This window comes from Myxine glutinosa, chromosome 2, assembly GCF_964187855.1.
Source record: "Myxine glutinosa chromosome 2, kmMyxGlut1.1, whole genome shotgun sequence".
Taxonomy (NCBI): Eukaryota; Metazoa; Chordata; class Myxini; order Myxiniformes; family Myxinidae; genus Myxine; species Myxine glutinosa.
Window position 1 is genome coordinate 120,122,863 of NC_136262.1, and position 13,040 is coordinate 120,135,902.

Below are 13,040 nucleotides of genomic sequence, written 5' to 3' on the forward strand. Positions count from 1 at the left end.
GACCCAATATGGTGGAGGTGGTGGTTGGGGAGCATTTAGGATCAAGTGACCACAACATAGGGTGTGCAAGGATTCTGTTAAGAGATAGAGTTCAGGATAGCAGAGTAAGGCTATTAGATTGCAGGAAGGCAAACATGGAGGGTATGAAGAGAGAGAGGGATGCTTTAGATTGGGAGAAGCTAATGAGAGGGCAAAAGTGCACAAAGAGTGAAGGAGAGAGAAAGAAATATATCAAAGAACCCACCTGGCGCCTTGCCTCCTGCACCTCCCGCCTCGCATTGAGGTGACCCTGCTCTGCTTCGCGCAGCTTAGCACGCACTTCGGAAGCATCCTGTCGCATCTCAGCCATTGCTTTTTCACATACCACGACGCGTCGCTCGTTCTCCTCTACAGCTAGCTTTAGCCTGCAAGCGATTCAGATGGACAAGAATCCGAGGAAAAGCAGGGAATATACGGTTATGAGGATTATGAAGCCACAGCACACTGAGCGAACACCACCAGGTTTAAGTTACCTGACTCTCTCACTCTCGGAGCAGCGAAGCATGTCCCTGAGATCCCGGTTGGATTTGCGTAGCACCTCACACTCCTGCACTTCCTTCTCCAGCGCTTTGCAACTGTCATGTACTTCCTGCGTTGTTCCCTCATCCAGTTCATGCCGAGCCATCTCCAGGTCATTAACCAGTCTCTCCCGAATCTTCTCGGCAAGCTTCACGTCTTTCTGCAACTGCTGTACCTTAAAAAGGTGAAAGGGACCACAGTGAATGTTTGTATGTTGTAACATCATAAATGCGTCGATAAATACACTTTACATTTTACAACTAGAACAGCACTCAGTAGAGGGCATACCTCCACCTAGTTGGCCATATCACTCAATGGTGAATAATCACTTCAGAAATTCCACTAGCTGGATCCGGATTTTCACCAACATTGAATCGATTCTTCCTTATCACACACACAACCGTTCCAACAAGTTTCGTCCAAATCCGTCCACAACCTTTTGAGATATCCTGCTATGTATTGTTTTTCCCCTATCTCCCAATGGTGAATAATCACTTAAAAATTCTAATAGCCGGATCTGGATCTTCATCAAAATCTAAAATGTTCGACATTTTCTACAAGCTATTGAATGTCCCTTATTTTCTATTGTTCGACATTTTCTACAAGCTATTGAATGTCCCTTATTTTCTATTGTTCAACATTTTCTACAAGCTATTGAATGTCCCATATTTTCTATTGTTCAACATTTTCTACAAGCTATTGAATGTCCCTTATTTTCTATTGTTCGACATTTTCTACAAGCTATTGAATGTCCCTTATTTTCTATTGTTCAACATTTTCTACAAGCTATTGAATGTCCCATATTTTCTATTGTTCAACATTTTCTACAAGCTATTGAATGTCCCTTATTTTCTATTGTTCGACATTTTCTTCAAGCTATTGAATGTCCCTTATTTTCTATTGTTCGACATTTTCTTCAAGCTATTGAATGTCCCTTATTTTCTATTGTTCGACATTTTCTACAAGCTATTGAATGTCCCTTTTTTTCTATTGTTCGACATTTTCTACAAGCTATTGAATGTCCCTTATTTTCTATTGTTCGACATTTTCTTCAAGCTATTGAATGTCCCTTATTTTCTATTGTTCGACATTTTCTTCAAGCTATTGAATGTCCCTTATTTTCTATTGTTCGACATTTTCTACAAGCTATTGAATGTCCCTTATTTTCTATTGTTCGACATTTTCTACAAGCTATTGAATGTCCCTTATTTTTTATTGTTCGACATTTTCTACAAGCTATTGAATGTCCCTTATTTTATATTGTTCGACATTTTCTTCAAGCTATTGAATGTCCCTTATTTTCTATTGTTCGACATTTTCTTCAAGCTATTGAATGTCCCTTATTTTCTATTGTTCGACATTTTCTTCAAGCTATTGAATGTCCCTTATTTTCTATTGTTCGACATTTTCTACAAGCGATTGAATGTCCCTTATTTTCTATTGTTCGACATTTTCTTCAAGCTATTGAATGTCCCTTATTTTCTCTACTTTGCCACATGGTACATAGGATATAAAGGGGCCTTTTCTATGCCACTGGCATTTTCCCCAAGAATAAGTGTTGGGCTTGATGTTAACAAGCAACTATAAACATTAATCAACCACAATCTCAGCTGTATTAACTCTGCTTCCCAAATATCGTAAAATTCACTTCATTGCATTAAATCACCTCTTTCCTCAAGACATCCTGTTGTCCCTCAAACTCCTCGCACTTGGACAGAGACAGCTTGAGCTCTCCACGCACGCCATGCAACTCAGCTGTGAGCTCACCAATGGTCGTCTGCACACAAAACGTTAAACACCATGGCTTCACTCTAACCGCCATTCTCACATGTACTCCAGGCGATGACATAAGTCTTAAGGTTCCCTAGCGTCTCTGATGGAGTCATGATCCACAGAATCATGGACTTGCGTCTGCTTGGCGTTGCAAGAACAGTCAAGTCATATTACCTTGTTACTTTGCTGTTCAACTGCATGTTTACACCACCTAGGAACATACAGTCACGTGAAAAAGTAAGTACACCCCATGTAAAGTTTAGACTTTTTCAACATATTTCAACATACAGCTATTTGATCTTCATTTCAACAATATTGATAGATAAAGGTGATATAATATAACAAATATCATGAAACATTTACATTTTGTAGTCCATTGTATAATTTAAATAAACATAAATGCAAATTTTGCATGTGGAAAAAGTAAGTACACCCTTGGCTCCAATAGGTGGTATTGCCCCCTTTGGCAGAAACAACCTCAAGTAGGCGTTTCTTATAACTGTCTACTAGTCTCTGACATCGACTGGGAGAAATTTTTGCCCACTCCTCCATGCAGAATTATTTCAGCTGTGCGATGTTTGAGGGGTTTCTTGCATGCACAGCTCGTTTCAAATGCCCCCACAACATCTCGATGGGATTTAGATCCTGGCTTTGACTTGGCCATTCCAGAACCCTCCATTTCTTTCTTTTCAGCCATTCCTTGGTGGATTTACTGCTATGTTTACGGTCATTGTCATGTTGCAAGGTACACCTTCGGTTGAGCTTCAACTTTCCGACAGATGGCCTCACATTATCCTCAAGCACCCTCTGGTACAATGAAGAATTCATAGTGGATTCTATGATGGTGAGCTGCCCAGGCCCTGATGCAGCAAAGCTGCCCCAAACCATAATATTTCCACCACCATGCTTTACAGTTGGTATCAGGTTCTTGTGGTCAAATGCTGTCTTTGATTTTCGCCAAACATGTCTTCTGGTACTGTGGCCAAATAGCTCTACCTTTGACTCATCTGTTCAGAGCACATTGTTCCAGAAGTGCTGGTCTTTGCCTTGGTGTTCATTGGCAAACGTTAGTCTCGCCCTGATGTTCTTTCTGGACAGCAAAGGTTTACTCCTGGCACACCTCCCACGCAGATCAAATTTGTGCAGCCTCTTTCTAATGGTAGACTCGTGCACTTTGACATCAACTGTGGCAAGAACTACCTGTAGGTCCCGTGATGACATTCTGGGGTTCTTTGAGACTTCTTTCAGCATCGTGCGGTCTGCTCTCAGGCTGAATTTGCTGGGGCGGCCTGGCCTGAACAAGTTGGCAGTTGGTTTGGAATCTTCTCCACTTGTCGATGATCTTCCGGACAGTTGAATGATCGATTTCAAATTGTTTGGAGATCTTTTTAAATCCCTTCCCAGACTCGTAGACATCTATAACCTTCTTTCTGAAGGCCTCAGAGAGTTATTTGGATCTCGGCATGGTGACGCCACACACTTCAACAACAAAGAGTAAACCAAACTAAATGTCTGAGGTTTAAATAAGACAGGTTCCTCCAAGATCCTCTCTAACGATGTTCTATTCATTTGCACTTGAGCTGGTGCACCTGATTCTAATTTTAGGTATTTGAAGTGGTGATAAATGTAGGGGTGTACTTACTTTTTCCACATGCGAAATTTGCATTTATGTTTATTTAAATTATACAATGGACTACAAAATGTAAATGTTTCATGATATTTGTTGTATTATATCACCTTTATCAATCAATATTGTTGAAATGAAGATCAAATAGCTGTATGTTGAAATATGTTGAAAAAGTCAAAACTTTACATGGGGTGTACTTACTTTTTCACGTGACTGTATATGCCACCACACTCATTTCATGTGGCTCCTTCAACTTTGGCCAGTGCCCTCTTTAAGCACTATGCTCTTGGTTGTTCCATGCACGGTGAGCCATTCCCACCTCAAAATGGTGCACGTGTGCACATTGCTGTGTCTGCAGCACCTCCAGTCGCACCTTCAAGTCACCAAGCTCATGCTGCTCCCTGTGCAGCTGCTCTCTCATGGAATCACATTCTGCTTCTTTGACATAAAGCACCTGCAGAATGGCATCAAGCAGCAGTTAGATCATTAGGGTCCACAGTAAAAATTACAAGTTTAATGATTTAGCATTAAAATAATAATGAAGACCTGTAGGTTTTGTTTACTACAATGTTGAGGATTCAGGATGGATCTTGTTATGCATTATGTAAAACACCTGGCCATTATGACACGAGGTCTCAATCGAGAGGTTATAATGGAAGCACCTGGCCGTTAGGACACGAGGAATCAATGGAGAGAGGTTATAATGGAAGCACCTGGCCGTTAGGACACAATGACTCAATGGAGAGAGGTAATAATGGAAGCACCTGGCCATTAGGGCACGATGACTCGATGGAGAGAGGTTATAATGGAAGCACCTGGCCATTAGGGCACAAAGACTCAATGGAGAGAGGTTATAATGGAAGCACCTGGCCGTTACGACATGAGGACTCAATGGAGAGAGGTTATAATGGAAGCACCTGGCCATTACGACACGAGGACTCAATGGAGAGAGGTTAAAATGGAAGCACCTGGCCATTAGGGCACGATGACTCAATGGAGAGAGGTTATAATGGAAGCACCTAGCCGTTAGGACACGAGGACTCAATGGAGAGAGGTTATAATGGAAGCACCTGGCTATTAGGGCACGATGACACAATGGAGAGAGGTTATAATGGAAGCACGTGGTCGTTACGACACGAGGACTCAATGGAGAGAGGTTATAATGGAAGCACCTGGCCGTTACTACACGAGGACTCAATGGAGAGAGGTTAAAATGGAAGCACCTGGCGATTAAGGCACGAGGGCTCAATGGAGAGAGGTTATAATGGAGGCACGTGGCCGTTACGACACGTGGACTCAATGGAGAGAGGTTATAGTGGAAGCACCTGGCCGTTACGACACGAGGCCTCAATGTAGAGGTTATAATGGAAGCACCTGGCCGTTACGACACACAGACGCAATGGAGAGAGGTTATAATGGAAGCACCTGGCCGTTACGACACGAGGACTCAATGGAGAGAGGTTATAATGGAAGCCCCTGGCCATTAGGACACGAGGACTCAATGTAGAGGTTATAATGGAAGCACCTGGCCATTAGGACATGCAGACTCAATGGAGAGAGGTTATAATGGAAGCAACTGGCCGTTACAACACAAGGACTCAATGGAGAGGTTATAATGGAAGCACCTGGCCGTTACGACATGAGGACTCAATGGAGAGAGGTTATAATGGAAGCACCTGGCCGTTACGACACAAGGACTCAATGGAGAGAGGTTATAATGGAAGCACCTGGCCGTTACGACACGAGGAATCAATGGAGAGAGGTTATAATGGAAGCACCTGGCCGTTACGACACGAGGACTCAATTGAGAGAGGTTATAATGGGAGCACCTAGCCGTTAGCACACGAGGACTCAATGTAGAGGTTATAATGGAAGCACCTGGCCGTTAGGTCATGATGACTCAATGGAGAGAGGTTATAATGGAAGCACCTGGCCGTTACGACACGAGGACTCAATTGAGAGAGGTTATAATGGGAGCACCTAGCCGTTAGGACACGAGGACTCAATGTAGAGGTCATAATGGAAGCACCTGGCCGTTAGGTCATGATGACTCAATGGAGAGAGGTTATAATGGAAGCACCTGGCCGTTACGACACGAGGACTCAATGGAGAGAGGTTATAATGGAAGCACCTGGCTGTTAGGACAAGAGGGCTCAATGGAGAGAGGTTATAATGGAAGCACCTGGCCGTTACGACACGAGGACTCAATGGAGAGAGGTTATAATGGAAGCCCCTGGCCATTAGGACACGAGGCCTCAATGTAGAGGTTATAATGGAAGCACCTGGCCATTAGGACATGCAGACTCAATGGAGAGAGGTTATAATGGAAGCAACTGGCCGTTACAACACAAGGACTCAATGGAGAGAGGTTATAATGGAAGCACCTGGCCGTTACGACACAAGGACTCAATGGAGAGAGGTTATAATGGAAGCACCTGGCCGTTCCGACACGAGGACTCAATGGAGAGAGGTTATAATGGAAGCACCTGGCCATTAGGACACGCAGACTCAATGGAGAGAGGTTATAATGGAAGCACATGGCCGTTACGACACGAGGGCTCAATGGAGAGAGGTTATAATGGAAGCACCTGGCCATTAGGACACGAGGACTCAATGTAGAGGTTATAATGGAAGCACCTGGCCATTAGGACACGCAGCCTCAATGGAGAGAGGTTATAATGGAAGCACCTGGCCGTTACAACACAAGGACTCAATGGAGAGAGGTTATAATGGAAGCACCTGGCCGTTACGACATGAGGACTCAATGGAGAGAGGTTATAATGGAAGCACCTGGCCGTTACGACACAAGGACTCAATGAAGAGAGGTTATAATGGAAGCACCTGGCCGTTACGACACGAGGACTCAATGGAGAGAGGTTATAATGGAAGCACCTGGCCATTAGGTCACGATGACTCAATGGAGAGAGGTTATAATGGAAGCACCTGGCCATTAGGACACGAGGACTCAATGTAGAGGTTATAATGGAAGCACCTGGCCGTTACGACACGAGGACTCAATGGAGAGAGGTTATAATGGAAGCACCTGGCCATTAGGACACGCAGACTCAATGGAGAGCGGTTATAATGGAAGCACCTGGCCGTTACGACACAAGGACTCAATGGAGAGAGGTTATAATGGAAGCACCTGGCCGTTACGACACGAGGACTCAATGGAGAGCGGTTATAATGGAAGCACCTGGCCGTTACGACACGAGGACTCAATGGAGAGAGGTTATAATGGAAGCACCTGGCCGTTACGACACGAGGACACAATGGAGAGAGGTTATAATGGAAGCCCCTGGCCATTAGGATACGAGGACTCAATGTAGAAGTTATAATGGAAGCACCTGGCCATTAGGACATGCAGACTCAATGGAGAGAGGTTATAATGGAAGCAACTGGCCGTTACAACACAAGGACTCAATGGAGAGAGGTTATAATGGAAGCACCTGGCCGTTACGACACGAGGACTCAATGGAGAGAGGTTATAATGGAAGCACCTGGCCGTTACGACACAAGGACTCAATGGAGAGAGGTTATAATGGAAGCACCTGGCCGTTACGACACGAGGACTCAATGGAGAGAGGTTATAATGGAAGCACCTGGCCGTTACGACACGAGGACTCAATTGAGAGAGGTTATAATGGAAGCACCTAGCCGTTAGGACACGAGGACTCAATGTAGAGGTTATAATGGAAGCACCTAGCCGTTAGGACACGAGGACTCAATGTAAAAGGTTATAATGGAAGCACCTGGCCGTTACGACACGATGACTCGATGGAGAGAGGTTAGGGTTAGCAAAAATCGGCGGTTCATGTAACAGGCCATGAGGCCAATAGGCTTAACGCAAATGAGCGAATGAGTGCGTTGGGAATGCATGGATGTCTGTGCTGGTGCGACCTTGAGCTGGTGACATAAAAAGTGATGGATATGTTGATGGAGAGTGGTTAAAATGTGAGGTTTAACTTTAGACAAACAACACCTTTCAGCCAATAAAAACTTGTTTCGAATGGTTTCAAAGACAGACAAGAGCTCATGATGAATTAACTCATGAACAACTCTGAGGGCCCCGGCTCATCTCTCAGACCTGCTCCTTGTCATTCTTCGCGACGAGAAGATCCTCCTCTCGTTTCCTTTGAAGGTTTGACAGCTGGATCTCCAGCTGATCCTTGTCAGCCTTGATTGCCGAGCGCTGTTCCTCCATTTCTTTACGCATAGCCACCATCTCCTCGGCCCGGGTGCTTTCCAGCACTTCTCGTGCACTCTCCTGTGCACCGAAAAGCCTTCAACATTCAATTTATGTCATGTGCAAAACAAGACTTTGCTCACGCTCCAGTCAACAATAAAACGTACACCACGAACACAATTTCCAACAAATAATAAGAAATGAAAAAGCCAAACTTGAGCCTTAAAGCTGGGCGAGGTTCTGCCTCTGGGCCGGCCTACATTCAGGTCATGTGACTGTGCAAATCCTGGGTGATTGTTCATGGCTAATCGACACGTTATTGTGACATTCTGTAGCAAGACTAACATGGTGTATTGTGAATCAAGATTCACTCATTGGGTAGAGTGCGGTCAAGTTGGCACCGATTTGGGGAACAATTTGCACTGGACAAGTTATTTGCAAGTGAATTCAACTTGACTGTGAAACCAAGCCCAAGTATATCATGGATACAGCACAGGTGACACAGGTGATTTTCTGGATTATCACAATGACAAATCATCCTCAATGTTTGGCTATTTTAAGATTTTAAAAATCTGTGATGAAGTACAACTGTACGATACAGAGGCCCGTTTGTTCTAAATGTTACCTGGGCAGCATTTGCATGGAGAAGGTGCAGTTGGCCCTCATTCTCCATTGTTGCCAGTTGCTCAGCAAATCGCTTCTTGGATTGTTCTTGCACCTCGTCATTTTCCTTCTGGACGGCGTTCAGCTCCTCTGCGTAAACACACACATGCAATCGTACCATCATCTGAGAGGTTTACAATGGTAGTTGGGTTGAGAATATGCAAATGACAAGTTAATAACAGGGAAGGCCAAAGGCCAAAATCATCGAAATTGTGTCATGAGATCTTATTAGTAAATGAGTGCATAGGCACAAAATACTCCTAGATCACATAATCGACGAGCAATCGTGCAACTCTTGACTGAAGAGTGAGGCCATATAACAGTCGTCCTGCTGGCATCATGAAAGCAACTGAATAACCTCAAATATCAACTCGATTCAGAGATAAACTAGAACGCCACTCAGTAGAGCGCATACTCCCGCCATGGGTTTAGTTGGAATAATACGTTTTGTTTAACATTCCCTCTCCCCAAAACAATAAATGAAAAAGAAAGTAAGCCCTAACTGTCAGATAATTAATTTTGATATATCTCGGAATTAGAGGAGAAAACATCATTTTAGAATAAGAATAAAAGCTTTAATGCAGTAAAACAGAAAAAATCTTTCCCAAAAAAATTCCCCCAAAAAATTCCTGGATCCGGAATAATATCCTGAGCTTCACCAAAAACTAATCAATTCTTCCTTATCCCAAGGGCAATCATCCCACCAACTTTCATCCAAATCCGTTCAGAACTTTTCCAGATATCCTGTTCACAAACACACGAACACACACACGGACGGACACGATCGAATGCATTACTCCCTGGCGGGAGTAACAATAGCACATGTGCAGAAACGTTCAAGTGCAGCTTGTGTCGAGATCGGTGCAAGAACATCACCATGTAGTTTGGAAGAGGCCTGCTGACTGGCCTGGAGTTCAGCATCCAGTTGTTTGTTCCTGTTTTCCAGCTCTCCCATCTCCATTCGGCAAGCAAAATATCGACTCTCCAATTCATTATTTTCACATCTGTCACATCCACATGGATTGTAAGTTACATCAGTAGAACTTAATACTTTCCACATTTTAATAGACTTTAGTTTTATGGAGATATTTGTGCTTTGAGCAGGATCTTAATGGATCTTGAACTGTAAAGTTTCATAACAATAAATCAGTTTATTGCACAGAAATTGTGCACAAAACCCACGTCATATGACATGTATACATACCAGAGATAATGCCATATGACATGTATACATATTGTCATATGACATGTATACATACCGTCATATGATGTGTATACAAACCAGAGTTAATGTCATATGATGTGTATAATATATATACCAGAGTTAATGTTATATATATATATATATATATATATATATATATATATATATATATATATATATATATATATATATATATATATATATATATATATATATATATATATATATATATATATATATATATATATATTGTATACAGGATCGAGGCTCGTGGAAAAGCTAAGATGATGTGTATACAAACCAGAGTTAATGTCATATGGTGTGTATACATACCGTCATATGATGTGTATACATACCGTCATATGATGTGTATACATACCGTCATATGATGTGTATACATACCAGAGTTAATGTCATATGATGTGTATACATACCGTCATACGATGTGTATACATACCGTCATATGATGTGTATACATACCGTCATATGATGTGTATACATACCGTCATATGATGTGTATACATACCAGAGTTAATGTCATATGATGTGTATACATACCGTCATACAATGTGTATATAAACCAGAGTTAATGTCATATGATGTGCATACATACCGTCATATGATGTGTATACATACCATCATATGATGTGTATACATACAATCATATGATGTGTATACATACTGTCATATGATGTGTATACATACCATCATATGATGTGTATACATACCATCATATGATGTGTATACATACCATCATATGATGTGTATACATACCATCATATGATGTGTATACATACCGTCATATGATGTGTATACACACCAGAGTTAATGTCATATGATGTGTATACATACCGTCATATGATGTGTATACATACCGTCATATGATGTGTATACATACCGTCATATGATGTGTATACATACCGTCATACGATGTGTATACATACCGTCATATGATGTGTATACATACCGTCATATGATGTGTATACATACCGTCATATGATGTGTATACATACCGTCATATGATGTGTATACATACCGTCATATGATGTGTATACATACCGTCATATGATGTGTATACATACCGTCACATGATGTGTATACATACTGTCATATGATGTGCATACAAACCAGAGTTAATGTCATATGATGTGTATACAAACCAGAGTTAATGTCATATGATGTGTATACATACCGTCATATGATGTGTATACATAGAGTTAATGTCATATATATATATATATATGTTTTTTTGTATCCAGGATAGTGGCTTGTGAAAGAGCTAAGATGATGTGTATACAAACCAGAGTTAATGTCATATTATGTGTATATATACCAGAGTTAATGCCATATGACGTGTATACATACCATTACATGATGTGTATACATAGTCATATGATGTGTATACATACCAGAGTTAATGTCATGTGACGTGTATACATACCATCATATGATGTGTATACATACTAGAGTTAATGTCATATGATGTGTATACATACCAGAGTTAATGTCATATGATGTGTATACATACCGTCATATGATGTGTATACATACCGTCATATGATGTGTATACATATCAGAATTTAAAAAGTATGTTAAACTTAGAAAAATCCAAACTAGAGAGTGAATTTGACGCGAATGTGCCAATAGATAGGCCTTCACCCACGTTACATGTCATTCCACTGTTATGTTTGATCTCAATTAAAGGTCACATGAAAAAATAAAGTTCCCCTGAGAGGGAGAGAGAGATTTAAACACATATAATTAGAAGAGAGACATCAGATGCTTCTAGCTTGTGGTTTTAACCGAATATAAAATCAAACACAATATTTTTTCCTTCCAGAGAGTTTCCTTCTGTATCCATCGGATCCACCCCGTGCTTCCTCCCGTAACCCTCTCTCCTTACTACACCCATTCTTTGTCCAAGCCTCCATATATCCTCTCCTTCAACCCTGCTGTTGTTGTTGTTTCCCCTCCCCAACCCCCCCCCCCCCCCCCCCGTCTCTCTACTGTTCCTGATCTGTTCAGTGTTCTCGCTCCTCCACGAGCCTTGATCTTGCAAACGAAAAAAAAACTTGAGTTATGGTCTGCAAAGTTATTTCCAAATAGCAGGTGACCTTTGACCTGTTCAATCTAAAATCATATCCGTTCATCTTTGTTTTACAGTCCATAACTGTGTCAAGTATTGCTGAAATCTCTTGAGTGGTTACAATTTATTGCAATAATCACAGATTTTAAATTAAAGGGGACCTGACCTTAGGCCCTTGACATTTTCAAGCCAACATCTAATCAGTTAATCTTTGTATTATAGTCCACAGTTTGCTCAAAATCCCTTTGGCAGTTCACAAGTTATCGCGGTAACTAAAATGTGCTGCTTTCAGCTAAAGGTCACATGACCTTTGACTGAAAAATCGAATCAGTTCATCTTTATATCATATATACACCGTTACACCAAGTTTGGTCAAAATCGGTAAGGAATATCTATTACTTTCAGCTAAAGGTCACATGGCATTTGACGTTTCACCCCAAAATCATATGAGTTCATCTTTGCATCATAGTACATACCTATACCAGGTTTGGTCAAAATCCCTTTAGCGGTTCACAAGTTATCACGGTAACAAAAATTGATCATGGGCGGACGGACACACGAACAGATGGACGCACAGAGAGACAGCCGGATAGAAAACCCAAAAACATAAAGCATAAAAACGTAATGGCCTGTGCTGTATATAAACAATCCTAAAAACCCATCTACTTTACAATCCTGAATAAGTTCAGTTGCTCAGACTCCTGGGTCTTGGCCATCGCAGACTGGTCGGTGGTCTCTCTGTCCATCATTTACTGCCTACTTTCTGCTCTTGCACCCTCTGCTCCTTCCGTGCTTTGTCCCCCTCGGGTTTCTTCAAGGTGCACACGGTCCATCATCAACCCCCTCCTGGTAAAACTAACTAAATCCAGGACCACTGCTCATCTCCACTCATTTGTTCCTTTTTTTGTCCCTGTGGAACCAACTTCCACATCTTCTTCAATCT

General features: G+C 41.8%; 1 protein-coding gene across 1 annotated transcript in view; it reads right to left on the minus strand.

Moving 5' to 3' along the window:
* The window catches only part of CROCC (ciliary rootlet coiled-coil, rootletin), a 113,188-nt gene that overhangs the window by 30,107 nt on the left and 70,041 nt on the right, over positions 1 to 13,040 (minus strand). Inside the window, exons 19-25 of the mRNA XM_068107260.2 lie at positions 9,684 to 9,811; positions 8,770 to 8,897; positions 8,046 to 8,225; positions 4,278 to 4,412; positions 2,225 to 2,335; positions 513 to 733; positions 245 to 404 (exon numbers count right to left, since the gene is read on the minus strand). Coding sequence (XP_067963361.2) covers positions 245 to 404; positions 513 to 733; positions 2,225 to 2,335; positions 4,278 to 4,412; positions 8,046 to 8,225; positions 8,770 to 8,897; positions 9,684 to 9,811 — 1,063 coding nt within the window. The remainder of the gene's footprint in view (positions 1 to 244; positions 405 to 512; positions 734 to 2,224; positions 2,336 to 4,277; positions 4,413 to 8,045; positions 8,226 to 8,769; positions 8,898 to 9,683; positions 9,812 to 13,040) is intronic.